The 13955-nt window shown below is 53.0% G+C and overlaps 1 protein-coding gene across 1 annotated transcript in view; it reads right to left on the bottom strand.

Annotated features, from left to right (window-relative positions):
- Window positions 1–6035, bottom strand: part of LSG1 (large 60S subunit nuclear export GTPase 1) — a 14082-nt gene extending 8047 nt beyond the window's left edge. Inside the window, 6 exon segments of the mRNA XM_015409282.1 lie at window positions 1284–1344; window positions 1699–1785; window positions 2697–2783; window positions 4244–4364; window positions 4455–4581; window positions 5907–6035. Of these exon segments, the coding sequence (XP_015264768.1) occupies window positions 1284–1344; window positions 1699–1785; window positions 2697–2783; window positions 4244–4364; window positions 4455–4581; window positions 5907–5996 (573 nt within the window). The 5' untranslated portion in view covers window positions 5997–6035.
- Between the last annotated feature and the right edge of the window lie 7920 nt (window positions 6036–13955).

Raw genomic sequence — 13955 nt, 5'->3', positions numbered from 1 at the left:
CCCCCCCCCGCACAGCAGCAGTTCCCATCGCGGCCCTGGGGCTAAAGGATCGAGGCCTCTTTCCTCGCAACAGGAAGGTACTTCTGCGCGAACCCAGCGGGGCTTCAGTGCCCAGAGGAGCCCGTCCCTTCCAAGGAACGTTCGCCGGACCGGAGAAGGGCAACTTTCATTCTGAAATGCGGGGGGGGGGGGGAGAATCCCCAGGTGTTGTAGAGATTCCCCCACACACACACACACCAAGAGGCCCCTTGATCAGGCCGTGGGGCTCAGGGCCCCCTCCAGCTCTCTGCGAAAGGCTCCCCTTACTCCACTGGGGGGGGGGTGTCTCCTCTCCCACCTGGGACCAGCCGTCCCTCTGCTGTGAGAGCCGCCCGTCACCTTCCCTCACATGCCCTTTGGGCTGCTGCAGGACCTGGACCTCAGGGCAGCGGAGGGGCACAGGGAGAACTTGGAAGCAGAGAGCCACTCTGAGAAGCACGTGACTTGCTCAGAGGCACTCTGGGCAAGTGATCGTGACTGTGACCGTCTGCGTGTGCACGTGAGTCCAGGGAGTCTCAAAACCTACGAAAGGACACTAGGGAAAGCTGAAGGCGAGAGGACAAGAGGAAGACCCGGGAGGAGATGGACGGAGGGACTCCACCAAGGAAGCCACGAGGGCCGTCCACTGGCAAGGCCTCAGCCAGGCTGTGAAGGACAGGAGGTGCTGGAGGACACTGACCCGCGGGGTCATCAGGGGCCGGAAACAACAACAACCAAAAAAAAGGGGCCGGAAACAACCTGACGGCACTTCACACACACACACCCACCCACCCCTCTCGGAGGCGGGGCTTCCCGCTCCCTTAGCATTCTGCCTGCTAGCTTGAAACCTGATTCGTCCTAAGACAAATTATTACAATACTCGACGTCTTTAATTCAAGCTTCAGAAATCGATAAGACGACTCCAGTTTCTATCACGTTCGTTCTGGAATCACAGGGCTCATCTGCACCTGTCTGTATTTGTTCATCTTATTTACACAATGATTTGTCAGCCTCCAAGTCGGCTCTCTGGGTCTGGGACTCCTTCAGCGCAGCCCCACCTGTTGCGGCTCCCCCTTCTGAAATCCAGCCTCCTGCATTCCGGGGCAAGGAACGGGGGGGGGGGGGGAATGGCCACCGGGATGAACGTGCGCAGAACACCAGCCTTTGGAGCAGGACGTGTCACTAGCCCTCGGGGGGGGGGACAGCGGGTGGGGTGGAGGGTGAGATTAAGAGGAAGACGGGCTGATCCTAGTTACTCCACTCACCAAGTCGGGGCACCTGAAGAGGAGGGGGTTCCTGGCGTCCACGATCTGCACCACCACGTCGCTGCAAGAGAGGAGGAGGGAGAGGGGGTGCTGCCATCTTCCCTTGCCCTCTCCAGCGGCACGACGAGAGGGAAGGGCCCTTGAAGAAGAGTGGCAGCTGAGCAGCAGAGATGCCTGGCTATTCGGGGCAGGTAGGGGAGGGTGCCAGCTGGTCCCCGTGAGCCCCACCCCCCAATGATCCCCACCCAACAGCCCCTCTGCTGTGTCTCTGGAAATGCACTTTTGATTGCAAAACACTGGGCCGTGATCCCCCCACCACAGTTGCAGTCCAGGGGGGGGGGCTCCACCAGTCCTTCCCCCTCCCACCACACCAAGAACGGGGAGGGGGCAGGGTGCTGTATGGGAAGAGCATCACCTTCTTTCAAGGACTCGCCAAAGCTGCCGCCAGAATTCCAGATTTCGTTCAAACGGAGTCAAGATGAGCCTCTGTTCTTCCTCTAAACTTGAGCATGGCAAGGAACAAAACAAATTTGCGGATTGTTATTGCCCATTTACCAGAGAGCTCTTATCTCCATGGCTGTTTTCGGAGTAACAGCCACATAGCTGGAGTACCTGGAGTCGTGGTAGATAACTCACTGAAAATGTGAACTCAGTGTGCAACGGCAATAAAAAAGGCCAGCACTACGCTGGGGATTATTAGGAAGAGAACTGAAAACAAATCAGCCAGTATCATAACGCCCCTGTATAAATCAATGGTGCGATCTCATTTGGAAGTGTGCAGTTCTCGTCACCACACCTCAGAAAAGATACCGTAGCATTGGAAAAGTGCAGAAAAGGGCAACTAAAATGTTTAAGGGGATAGAACATTTTCCCCATGAGGAAAGGTTAAAGCGCTTAGGGCTCTTTAGCTTGTAGAAACGACAACTGAGGGGTGACATGATCGAGGTTTATAAGATTATGCATGGGATAGAGAAGGTAAGAGGTACTTTTCTCCCTTTCTCACAATACAAGAACTCGTGGGCACTCTATGAAATTGCTGAGCGGTCGGGTTAGAACAGATAAAAGGAAGACCTTCTTCACCCAAAGAGTGATTAACACATGGAATTCACTGCCACAGGAGGTGGTGGTGGGAGGGTACAAGCATAGACAGCTTCAAGAGATTAGATAAACATCTGAAGCAAAGGTCCATCCATGGCTATGAGCCACAAGATATAGGTGGAACACTCTGTCTGGAGCAGTGATGCTCTGTCTTCTTGGTGCTTGTGGGGCAAGAGTGGGAGGGCTTCTGGACTTCTGCAGCTGTTCTGTGTTTATTCTGCCCTGGCAGGGAAATTGGGCTGTGATGCTCCAAGACAGGCAGGGGCTTCTCACGTCGCAGAATGAAATGGGCAGAAACAGCTGATGCGCACTCACCGGGCAAGCTGGCGCCTCCACTCGAGAAAGCTGTCTCTTTCCGCTTGGTTCAACAACTCAGGGCTGGTTTGTTTGTCCCAATACGGCCTGCAAAAACCAGCCAGAAAAAATTCCACTTCAGTACTGCCTCTTTTCTTTATTTCTCTAGCACAGATCAGATCAGAAAAGGCACATTTATGCTGAAATGGCACCGGCTGCATCAAGGATCAACAGCATCCCAATAGATCAAAGGGTCTCTCTGCATCCAGGGCAATGTTCACATGCTGAAGAGGTTCCAAAGAACTGCTAGGTAAGTCAAGGAGGAACCAGAGGAAAGCCCGAAGGGACCCGGCAGAAATTAAAGAAAAAAGCCAGGGAGGAAAGGCAGTACCATCCTTCCCAAAGATTTCAGTTCCAAAGCATACGTGTACAGGGGGAGGGAATTATTCAATTATCCACAAACACTGGGCAGAAAAGAAAAAAATCACACTGAACAATTTGCCAGGCATCACTCGTAGCACACGGCAACAGTGCAAAAGGACTGCCCGGATGGCCTGGAGGATCTCCTTTTTCGGTGATGTGAAAAGCCCCAAAGAGGCTGGACAAGAATGGAGGTGAGGTGCTCAGTGATGGAGCACCTGCTTTGGTTACAAAAGGTCCCCGGTTCTGCTTTCAGCATCTCCCTTCAGAAGGATTAGGTAGCAGGGGACGTAACAGACCTCTGCGTGTGACCTTGGAGACTGAATGGCAGGGAAAGGAGATAACACCAATTGGAACATGACCTGACTCCGCTTAAAGCGGCTTCAGGTGGGTCCTAGCTCTGGTCTCATACTACAGCAAATGCCCTTTATTTATAAAAGACAGGATGCAAAATTATACCGTCTCTGTAACCAGTGCGCCTCTCACAGCCAAATTATACTAAGAGAGACAAAACAGATGTCCACATGTGTGTGTGTGTAGGGAGGTATGTAACTCTTTTCTCTCTCTTTTTTTCTTTTCTGAATTGCCTTCCTCTTTTCTCTTCATGGATGCTATTTACAATGTGACCATAACACAACCCATAATCTGCCTTGAATCTCAGCAAGAAAGTAAACACACACACACACCCCTGTGGAACAGAAAAGGCGCCGGGGGGGGGGGGGGGGGGGGGGAAGGCAATTTAGATCAGGAAAACAGCGTTAAGAAGAAAAGGGTTTAATGCCCCACAAATCACTTGCTGCTACCCTCCATAACTACCACCCCGCCCCAGTTGCATTTGACTGTTTAAAGAAATCACAACTTCAGTCACAGATTTCCTGGTGTAATGTGCAGCTTGGCATCAAAAAATATACTGCATTTTGACTGTATCAGAAATTGTCCACTCTCCTTGGACTCTTGGTCCTCTATAGAGCCGGTGTTTTATGTACTTATGCTAAGGTGGATGTTAAACCTGATCACATGAGCAGCACTCCCAAGTATCCACGACCTCTTCTGTTGCTCTCATGCTGATCCTCACGTCTCGAGAAGATCAAGCACAAAATATAAAGATGCACACAATGGAACAGACTCCCACTAAGCAACAGACTCACCGCCGTGGGACCCGCAGGAACTGCTTGTTCTGCTCATGCAGCTCATGGATCTCTTTGGCTTCTTTGGCTGTCAACAGGCCGGTCTGAGCCTCAGCAGGAACAAGCCTGATATTCAGTTTTTCTGCAGAGAAATGCAACACAGGAAAAGGGAGGGGGTGTCAACAGGAGCACAAGAGCCAAGATTTGGCCCGCAGCTGTTCAAAGTACTCACCGGCCACAAATTCCGTGCCGGCCAGCTCAGCCGTGGCCAGGAAATCCTCCAGGGAGCTCTGCTCGGTGATGGACTGAACATTGAGCCGACTCCAGTCGTAACCATCGTTTAATTCGCTCGTATGGAGCTGTTGGAAAAGAGAAGCCAAAGGGTATGGGCTCTCAGCAAAGCCAACAGGCCTGTTTTGCTCCAGGGCTGGAAGGCTGGCTTCTCCACATGAACCAAACAACCCCAAACACCCTGTACACAGGCAACACCCCAAAAACCTATGATTCGCTTCTTACACTATGAGCCATGTGGTCTGTTGAAATTGCTGAAATCAGCGTGAGTGTATTTTTCAGGCAGGTTTTTTAAACAATTCTGTTTTTCATATGTGTTTTTGTGGCTAGGCATTTGTGTAAATCTCTCCACAGTTCCACTTACACAGCCGGGAAATTGAAGAACTCAAAGGAAACGCATCTTCCAAGTATCTAGAACGGGGGTCTTTGCAAAGGCTGTTTGGAAAATGTTATGACTATGGGGACTCCTCCTATCAAGTTAACACGGACTACACGGACTTTATGTCTTACTTTCAAAGGAGAAAATATTGCATATTATGCCTTATTATAGTTACAGTATGCACTCATGTTGTTGTTGTGACACCACCAACTTTATAATTGTTTAATGTATTGTTTTGGCAATCTTTGATGGTGTTTTTCTACTAGCGGAATTTGTATATTTGGGACTCTTGTGATGCTAGAGATGTAAAATTTCCAGAAATTTTGAAGCTTGGAAAAAACCTTGCTACAGTAGCACTTCTTTTTTTCTTTTCCAGATTGAAAGTCATTCTGTTACTTTAGGAACATAAAATATGACTATGGACATTTTTACTTGGCATTAAATTATCACAAGAAGCATATTAAAAATATAGTGTATCCAAACAATTATTACAAACAGAATACCCGCCTGCATGCAAAAACAAAACTGAAACCTTTTTCTTTTCTCGTGACAATAGCACCCCCTAAAGGAAGAAATGCCTCTTGTTCTTGCATTGGAGAGTTCAGATTGTAACCTAGGACCCTGCTTGCCCTCAGTGCACAGAAATTAGATCAATCTGATACCATACCTATTTTTTAGAAATGATTTGGAAAATATTTGAAAATCTTGTCTTAAAATATTTTATTCATCATGTTAAAATAGAACGTTCCATAATTTTTTTTCTTTTTTCAATTTTTCAGGAAAAAAACGAAGAAGGCTTCAGGAAAAAAAGCCGGGTTTTTTCCAGGCCTTCACATCTCTATGTGACACTAGTCTTTTTCCTCTTGTTGTTTGGATTTACTCCCTATGGAAAGAGGGCTGCCCCCTCTCCCCGTCAGGCTGGGAACCCAAGAAGGCGTCGTGGGACTGGGACTGGGACTGGGTCAAAACCGCGTCCCCGGGAGCGCCGCCGAACCCCCGCTGCCGCTCGCTCACCCATCCGGCTGCGGCGCGGCGGCCCCCGCGGGGCTGGCTGCGGTCCCGGATGAGCGCTCGGCCCAGCCCCGCCGCTTTCTTCTTGCCCATGCCGCCACCGCCCGGGGGAAGGCGGACACGGCCGGCGGATCCAATTGCGCTTCCGGGCCACGTGGTGCCGCTCAGCCAATAACACTCGGCAGCCGGTCGCGTCGTCCTTAAGCACCCGGGTTCCTCACCGCGTCTCCTATCTGTAGTTCCGGGCATCTCTGTTCCTACCCGCCAGGGGGCGCCGGGCGCTCGGAGATGGCGGCGGCGGCGGCGGCGGCGCCCAGCAGGAACGGCCGGTCCCTCTGCAGTGGTGTGATGTGCATTAGTCTGTTGGATGTCCGCCCCGCTCTCTGTCGATTGCATGGATTTATTCTGTGTGATCCGCATTGAGTCCCAATGAGAAAGCCCGACGATCAGTGACATAAATAAAAAATATAATTTATTGAGTGTCACTATATGACTGAAAGAGATCTTGGGGTCCCTGCGGATAGCTTAATGAAATTGCTGACACCGGTGTGCAGCACCAGTGAAAAAACAGGCAACGTCAGTGCTGCTGGGGGTTATTGGGGAAGAGATTGAAAATCAAAATGCCACTACTGGAATGCCCCCGTGTAGACCTGTGATGCTGCCAGGTTCCCAGTCAAATCACTCTCCACACACATTTTGACAGTGAATGTTTTAGTTAGAGAAATGAGGCGCTGTGCTTTCAAACTCTTTGTTAGAACCAGGGGTCATTTCCTGTAGGAGCGCACAGGAGTGGAGCTCCGGCAGTAAGGAGCCCAGGGGGCGGGTACATGCAACAAGCCCCGCCCCCTGCTCCCAGCAGCCCTCAATTGGGCCACGAGGAGCAAGAAGCAGCCAGGTAAGTTGCAGAGCCCCCACCTCACCCACCTTCAGGTACAAGCTCTCCCTCCTCTGTGAGGACAGATCTGTGCATTCCCCCCCCCCACCAATAGCTAGCGATCCAAAACAGTCCAGTGGAGCCTGAGTGGTGGGTATTGCCTTCTGACACACTTCCGGTGAAGTCAGGGGGTGTGGCATATGCAAATAAGTTATGCTAATGAGCTCCTGCACTTCTTTTTCTACGAAATGACCCCTGGTTAGAACTGGTTTGCAAGGCAGGAAACGCAATTTGCAACCCCAAATTCCATCCATTCGAACTCAGCATTACTACAGTGGTCCTGAAAGGTATACAACCCCTACCTAGCCAGGCACAGACTCTACTCCAAGGACATTTCTCGTGAGAATGATGTCTTTGGGGCCTCTTCGGAGACTACCAAGCTAGCCTCCCTATTCCACTGTGCGCGCGCGCACTCCCCCCTCACACACACACACCAGGAATGCAATGGCAGGCGAGGGCAGGGATAAAGCAAAGGGATACAGAATGCAAGCGGGCTGTAGCAGGTAGGGATGCAGGGCACAATCAGAATGGGTAGCATACATCATCAGGTGCCAGCCATCTGCCCGCTGTTGAAGACCCGAGTCTGACAGGTGCAGCCTCACTAGGAATACTGCGTGCACTTCTGTACACATCTCGAAACAGATGCTTAGGGGGCTGGAGCACCTTCCTGTCAGCAAATGTCTGGGACTTGCCAATCCAGAAAACAGTCCGCCAAGGGGAGACACGATAGAGCTTTATGACACTATCCATGCTGTGGAGAAAGAGGGCGGGCGGAGAGAGGGGTTTTTTTCTCCCTCTACCGTAATACTAGAACTCGGGCACCCATGAAATTGTTGGGAAACAGGCTGACAAAACAAATTGGTTCAGGTGAGACAAAAGAAAACGCTTCTGTACTCAGGGAGTAGTTCACTGCCAACAGAGAGAGTGATGGCTGCCAGCACAAATAGTTTTAAAACCGGGTTAGACAGATTCAGGGAGGAGAGGTCCATCAATGGCTACTACTAGTCATGGTGACTGAAAGGAGCCTCCATAAGCAGAGGCAGCAAACCTCTGAATGCCATTGCTGGGCTGGGGGGGGCAGCATCCAGGGAAGGCTCTGGCTTTCCGGCCCTGTTTCTTGGCCCTCCAGAGCAGTGGGCAGCACTGTGGCACCCACCAACACCTTACCCGGGGCTCACCAAGTGTTTGTAGAAGGTGGGGGAGGGGCGGGAGGGGCTTTAGCCCACCAAGGGTTCCAATTGGCCACTGGAGACTTGACCGGCTGTGCAGATTTTTTGAAACGTCGTGCTGGCAGCAGCTGCCACCACGGCACAAAGACCTTGACTGTCTGTGGCAGTCATTCTGTGGCTGGCTGTGCCTCCTGTGGCAACCACACTTTGTGGGAGGCATTTTGTGGCTGTGCCCACCCGCTGAAAAAGGTTGGGGACCCCAGCTCTAGACTAACTGGTTGTACACCCTGTGTGGACCTGCAGGCTGGTCTAGATGGCCCACTGACCCCGTCCTCCAGGGCAGTTCTTCTGGCGGCATCATGCTGGGCAACGGAGAAGAAAGTGGGGGGGGGGCCTTGCTTGTCCATCGGCTGCACTGCACTGACAGGAGAGGAGGCGGCCCAGGGCTTCTGTCAGCAGAGAGTGATGCTGCATGCCTGGGATTTTGACAGTGATGTGAAAAGAGTGTGTGTGTGTGTTCACGTGTGCGGGGGGGTCACTGAGAGATCTTGGCCACCCACCCAAAATGCGCACCTGCTACCTAGATGTGATGGGGCAGCCATGTTTGTTCTTGATCTCCCCCATTCACTTTTCTCCTCTGTACAACCCCACCACCACCTTCGATCCTGTAAGCAGCAGCAGCAGGAGAACCTAAGGTGGTTTTCTCTACCCGAAGAAGTCTTGAAGCGACTTCCCTTCCTCTCCCCACAACAGGTCCCTTGTGTGGCAGTTGGGCTGACGGAGTCCTGAGAGAGCAGTGACTGGCCCAAGATCACCCAGCTGGCTTCACGTGGAGGGGGGGGAGGTCAAACCTGGTCCTCCAGAGGCTGCCGCTCTTCACCACCCCCACCACCCCACGCTGGCTCTCCGCTGTTATGTACGCGGACCGCCACCAGGGGTCTGGCGGCTAAAGCAGGCGCTTGGTCCCCAAACACAGAGGGGACCCAGGATCCTCGTCCACCTCGAGTCCACCAAGAGCACCCTCGGCGGGAGACTCAAACCCTCCAGTGGGGACGGAGGTGTGCCGGGGGGGGGGGAGTGTATAGAGTTGGCCTTGCAGGGCCGTTTTTCCTTGTCTTGTTGTGAAGTGCAATCAACGCGTATGAACGCATGTCGTAGTCCGAGTCCTCCATGCGGCGAACCCGGTACTTTACACCTCGTCAGCATCCTCCCCCTGCCCTGGGAGCAGAAGGGAGAGAGGGAGCCTGTTGGGTTTTGAAAATTGGTTTTTAGCAGAGATAAAACAGCTTAGCAATGCCAGAGTAAAATAATTCAGACCCAGAGTCCATGTGTGTTTAAAATAGAAAGTTTTTACTACATTCTAGCATAGGGAAGGGTAACTGGGATGAAAATAACAACAGAAACTAACAACAACAGTAACTGGGATGAAAATAACAACAAAGTTCCCTACATCTTTACACTACAAAGACAAGACTAGAAGAGAGGTATATTGTCGCCTTGCTTATTTCAGATATGCAGACGATACCACTCTGATGGCAGAAAGTGAAGAGGACCTCAAGAGCCTCTTGCTCAGGGTAAAAGAGGAGAGCGCAAAAGTGGGCTTGAAGCTCAACATCAAAAAAACTAAGATCATGGCATCCGGCCCCATCACTCCTTGGCAAATAGAAGGGGAAGTCGTGGAAGTAGTGACAGACTTCACGTTCCTGGGATCCCAGATCACCGCAGACTGTGACAGCAGCCATGAAATTAAAAGACGCCTGCTCCTTGGGAGGAAAGCGATGGCAAACCTTAACAGCATGATAAAAGTAGAGACATCACCCTGCCAACAAAAGTCTGCATGGTCAAAGCAATGGTATTCCCAGAAGTCATGTATGGCTGCGAGAGTTGGACTATAAGGAAGGCCGAGTGCCGAAGAATAGATTCTTTTGAACTACGGTGCTGTAGAAGACTCTTGAGAGTCCCTTGGACTGCAAGAAAATCAAATCAGTGAATCCTAAAAGAAATCAACCCTGACTGTTCCCTGGAAGGCCAGATAATGAAACTGAAGCTCAAATACTTTGGCCACCACCAAATGGGAAGGGAGCGCTCACTGGAGAAGAAGGCCCTGATGCTGGGAAAGATTGAAGGTCAAAGAAGACGGGGACGGCAAAGGATGAGATGGTTAGACAGTGTCATCGATGCAACGAACATGAAATTGAGCAAACTTCAGAGGACAGCGGAAGACCGGAAGGCCTGGCGGGATCTGGTCCATGGGGTCACAAAGAGTCGGACTCGACTGTGCGACTGAACAACAAAAAATAGCTTCTCTTTCTTTCTCCTTGAGAACTCCAGACAAAGACGGGAAGAGGAGCCATAAAATGCTAAAACACTTTGACACTATAACTCCAATCAAACTCCTAGATCAGGGAGAGGTTTCCAGGGCTTGTAGTTCTAAACTAGCATTGGCTATATGAAACATGTGATTTCCTGTGACAACACAAACAAACATTTAACCCCAGAAATACTGAAGTGTTTTCAGCTTGTAACACCCAACAGAGCCCCATCCCAACTGTCCAGCAGTCAGGTGGTGGCCAGCTGCTCTCTCTTCCCTAGACGGGAGCGCCGGCCAGCAGGTGTCCAGGCTTCTCCGAGGGTCCGCTGCCTCTAGCCCCTCCTGCTGCGCTCCCCGCGGCCACGGGGCTCTGGCGCCTGCTCCGTCACCCCACAGAAGCCTCTCTTTGGCCACCGGCCGTTCTCTCTCTCTCTCGGTAGACGGCAGCTCTTCTGCTCCAGGGAGCTCCTCCAAGGCAGCCAACCCCCGGATTCACCACCAACCGGTGTTCCCTCCCAGCTGAGCTAGTGTGAGCTAGCTCACAGTGTTTTAGCCTCCAACGCACACATTTTTGTCTCAGCTCAGGAAGGAGGGCTCCAGAGCAAAAGAATTTATGCAGCAGCCAAATCGCTCATAGCTTACAACTTTAATGCCCAGGAGCTCACAGGGTAGGATTTTTGCTCACAGGACTCTCCGCAGCTTAGAGGGAGCACTGCCACCAACCACCACCCAGGCTCAGCGGCCGCTTCCAGCACCCCAAACCACAAGGCCACTTGGAGGAACCTCTCAAAGCCCACCGGGCATCCCTCCACCGTGAGAGGCAGCCCTTCTCCAGACCGGGGGGGGGGGCTGCTCTTGGACTGGAGGCACAGCAGGCAAGGCGACTGGAGTGCTGCAGGCTGAGGAGCCCGCCAACAAGGGCCTGGGGGTCCACGTGTGCCCTCCCCCGAGGGCAAGGACTCCCTGACCACTGAAGCCGCTGCTCCTGGGCCCAGGGCTGGCGGATGCGCCAGGCACACCCTGTCCTCGACAAGCAAGGCCTGGCCACGGCTACCCATGTGCTCATCACAACCGTGCTGGACTACTGCCATGTCCACTATGTGGAGTTCCCCTTGAAGTCTGTCTGGAAACTTTGGGGGGGGGGCCAAGGGCACTAACTAGGAGGGGAGGAACCACCAGGAAGGAGACCAGCCTGGCAGTCCGGAGCCAGTGGCACGGGCTGCCCACTCCCTTCAGAAGAAGAAGAAGAAGAAGAAGAAGAAGAAGAAGAAGAAGAAGAAGAAGAAGAGGAAGAGGAAGAGGAAGAGGAGGAGGAGGAGGAGGAGATTGGATTTATACCCCACCCTTCACTTGGAGTCTCAGCGTGGCTTACAAGCTCCTTTCCCTTCCCCTCCCAACAGACAGACACCTTGGGAGGCGGGTAGGGCTGAGAGAGCTCTTGACAGAAACTGCTCTTTCTCAAGAACAGCTCTCTGACAGAACTATGGCTTGCCCAGGGTCACGCCAGCCAGGTGTGAGTGGAGGAGGAGTGGGGAATCAAACCCGGTTCTCCCAGATTAGAGTCTGCGCACTTAACCACTACACCAAACTGGCTCTCTGTGCATCATTTCAAGGGATGGTGATTGCGTTGAAGGCCCTGAACAGTCTGGGACTGGGGAACGTGGAAGGCTTCTTGCTCCCTTCACATCCTGCCCAGCAGCGTCCGTCATCCTCAGAGGTGATGCAACTTCACTTCGCCATGAAGGAACGCGAGTGAAACTAATCCACAAAGTGATCCTCCTCCACTAGATCTGCTTCTGGTCGGGATACGTTCCTCCTCCTCAGGAAACCAGCGGATCAGATCTGCCTGGTGCCAGAGGAGCTTTTGCTGCCCAGTTCTGCTCATCGACACTTTGGGCTGATCCCTTTCTTTGCTCCCTCGGCAGATGGCTGCATGCAGTTTGCTGTGGTGGTTAAGTGCGCGGACTCTAATCTGGGAGAGCCGGGTTTGATGCCCCACGCCTCCACTTGCTCCTGGCTGGATGACCTTGGGCAAGCCGTAGCTCTGATAAGAGCTGTCCTTGAAAAAGAGCAGTTTCTGTCAAGAGCTCTCTCAGCCCCACCAACCTCCCAGGGTGCCTGTTGTGGGGAGGGGAAGGGGTTTGTAAGCCACTCTGAGACACCTTTGGGTGGTGAAGGGCGGGGGGTATAAATCCAATCTCTTCTTCTTCTTCTTCCATTTGCAGCTGCTGGGTGACCTTGGGCAAGCCATAGTTCTGACAAGAGCTGTCCTTGAAAAAGAGCAGTTCTCAGTCAGAGCTCTCTTGGCCCCACCTCCCTCACAGGGTGTCTGTCATGGGGAGGGGAAGGAGTTTGTAAGCCGCTCTGAGATACCTTTGGGTAGTGAAGGGCCATGGGGTATGAATCCCGTCTCTTTTCTTCTTCTTCTGATATTGGTGATTTTTGGTGGTTTTATTGTTGTGACTATTATGATGTACCCAGGGATTTCATTGCTAGCCACCTTGGAGGTGTCTGGATCGGAGAGGCAGCGTTTTTGTTTCAAAATAAATGAAGGGGAAGTAGGACTCCCTGCCCGGCTGTGTCTTTCGCTCCCTGGTCCCACAGCACTCAGAACTTTGCCTTCAAGGGACGGCAGACCAAAGCCACTGAAGTGTGTTCGGGACGAGGAGAACCCCGTCCAGAGTGGCATCATCCCTTGGCCTCTCCAGGGAAAAGGACTGTGGGGGGGGGATCTAAAGGTAGGGGCTGGAAGACACCAAAGGCAACAGCGCTTGGGCCATTTCCCACCCTCTGTGTCTGGCTAGCAAAGCCACCTGGTCTCCAAGGACTGGTTCCAGCAATGCCAGCAGCCGCGGCCACGGTGAGGAGTTCCTCGGGAAACTGGCAGGCTAAGCGCGGACTAGATGGACAGACGGGCCTGACCCTCCGTGGAGCAGATCCTGGGGTTTTGGCTGGGCACGCTGACGAAGATATTGACTCAGGGTGCAGCGATGGTGAAAAGGCCACCTTCTATGCTAGGGATTACTTGAAAACGGCTACCTCTCGGCACACTGGGCAGCCTGGAACGTGATCTGTGCGAGAGACTTCCACCCTTCCTCTCCTCTCGTTTAATATTGCCCTTTTACAGATGAAGAAGGGCTGGTTTGTGCACCCAGCTTTTCTCTACCCGAAGGAGTCTCAAAGGGGCTCGCAATCGCCTCCCCTTCCTCTCCCCACAGCAGGCCCCTTGAAGGCAGGTGGGGCTGAGAGCGTGCGGAGAGAGCGGGGACTGGCCCAAGGTCACCCAGCAAGCTTCAGGTGGAGGGGGGACACCAAATCCCCCCCCCCCCGGTCCTCCAGATCAGAGTCCGCCTCTCTTACCCCCACTGGCTCTCAGCTGGGAAAGCGATGCTCTGTCTGCAGAGCTGGTTGGGGGAGGGAAGGTGTGGGTTGCTGCTGCCGCAAGGCCGGTAGGGGGGGGGGTGCGTGCCTGGTGCGGGGCCGGACCCCGGCAGGCTTCCTTCCTTCCTTCCTTCCTTCCCCTGGGTTCCCAGGCGGAGTCCCACCAGCTGCTCCCCTCGAGGGGCCCTGCCTGGGACAGGAGAGGCCCCCTTCTGGCCGAGGCCCGCCCGTCCTGGGGGCTTCTCCCCCCCCCCCGG

This window comes from Gekko japonicus, unplaced genomic scaffold (assembly GCF_001447785.1).
Source record: "Gekko japonicus isolate JY-2015 unplaced genomic scaffold, Gekko_japonicus_V1.1 scaffold398, whole genome shotgun sequence".
Taxonomy (NCBI): domain Eukaryota; kingdom Metazoa; phylum Chordata; class Lepidosauria; order Squamata; family Gekkonidae; genus Gekko; species Gekko japonicus.
The sequence above is the reverse complement of the archived record's forward strand: the minus strand, read 5'-3'. Positions and strand labels throughout refer to the sequence as shown.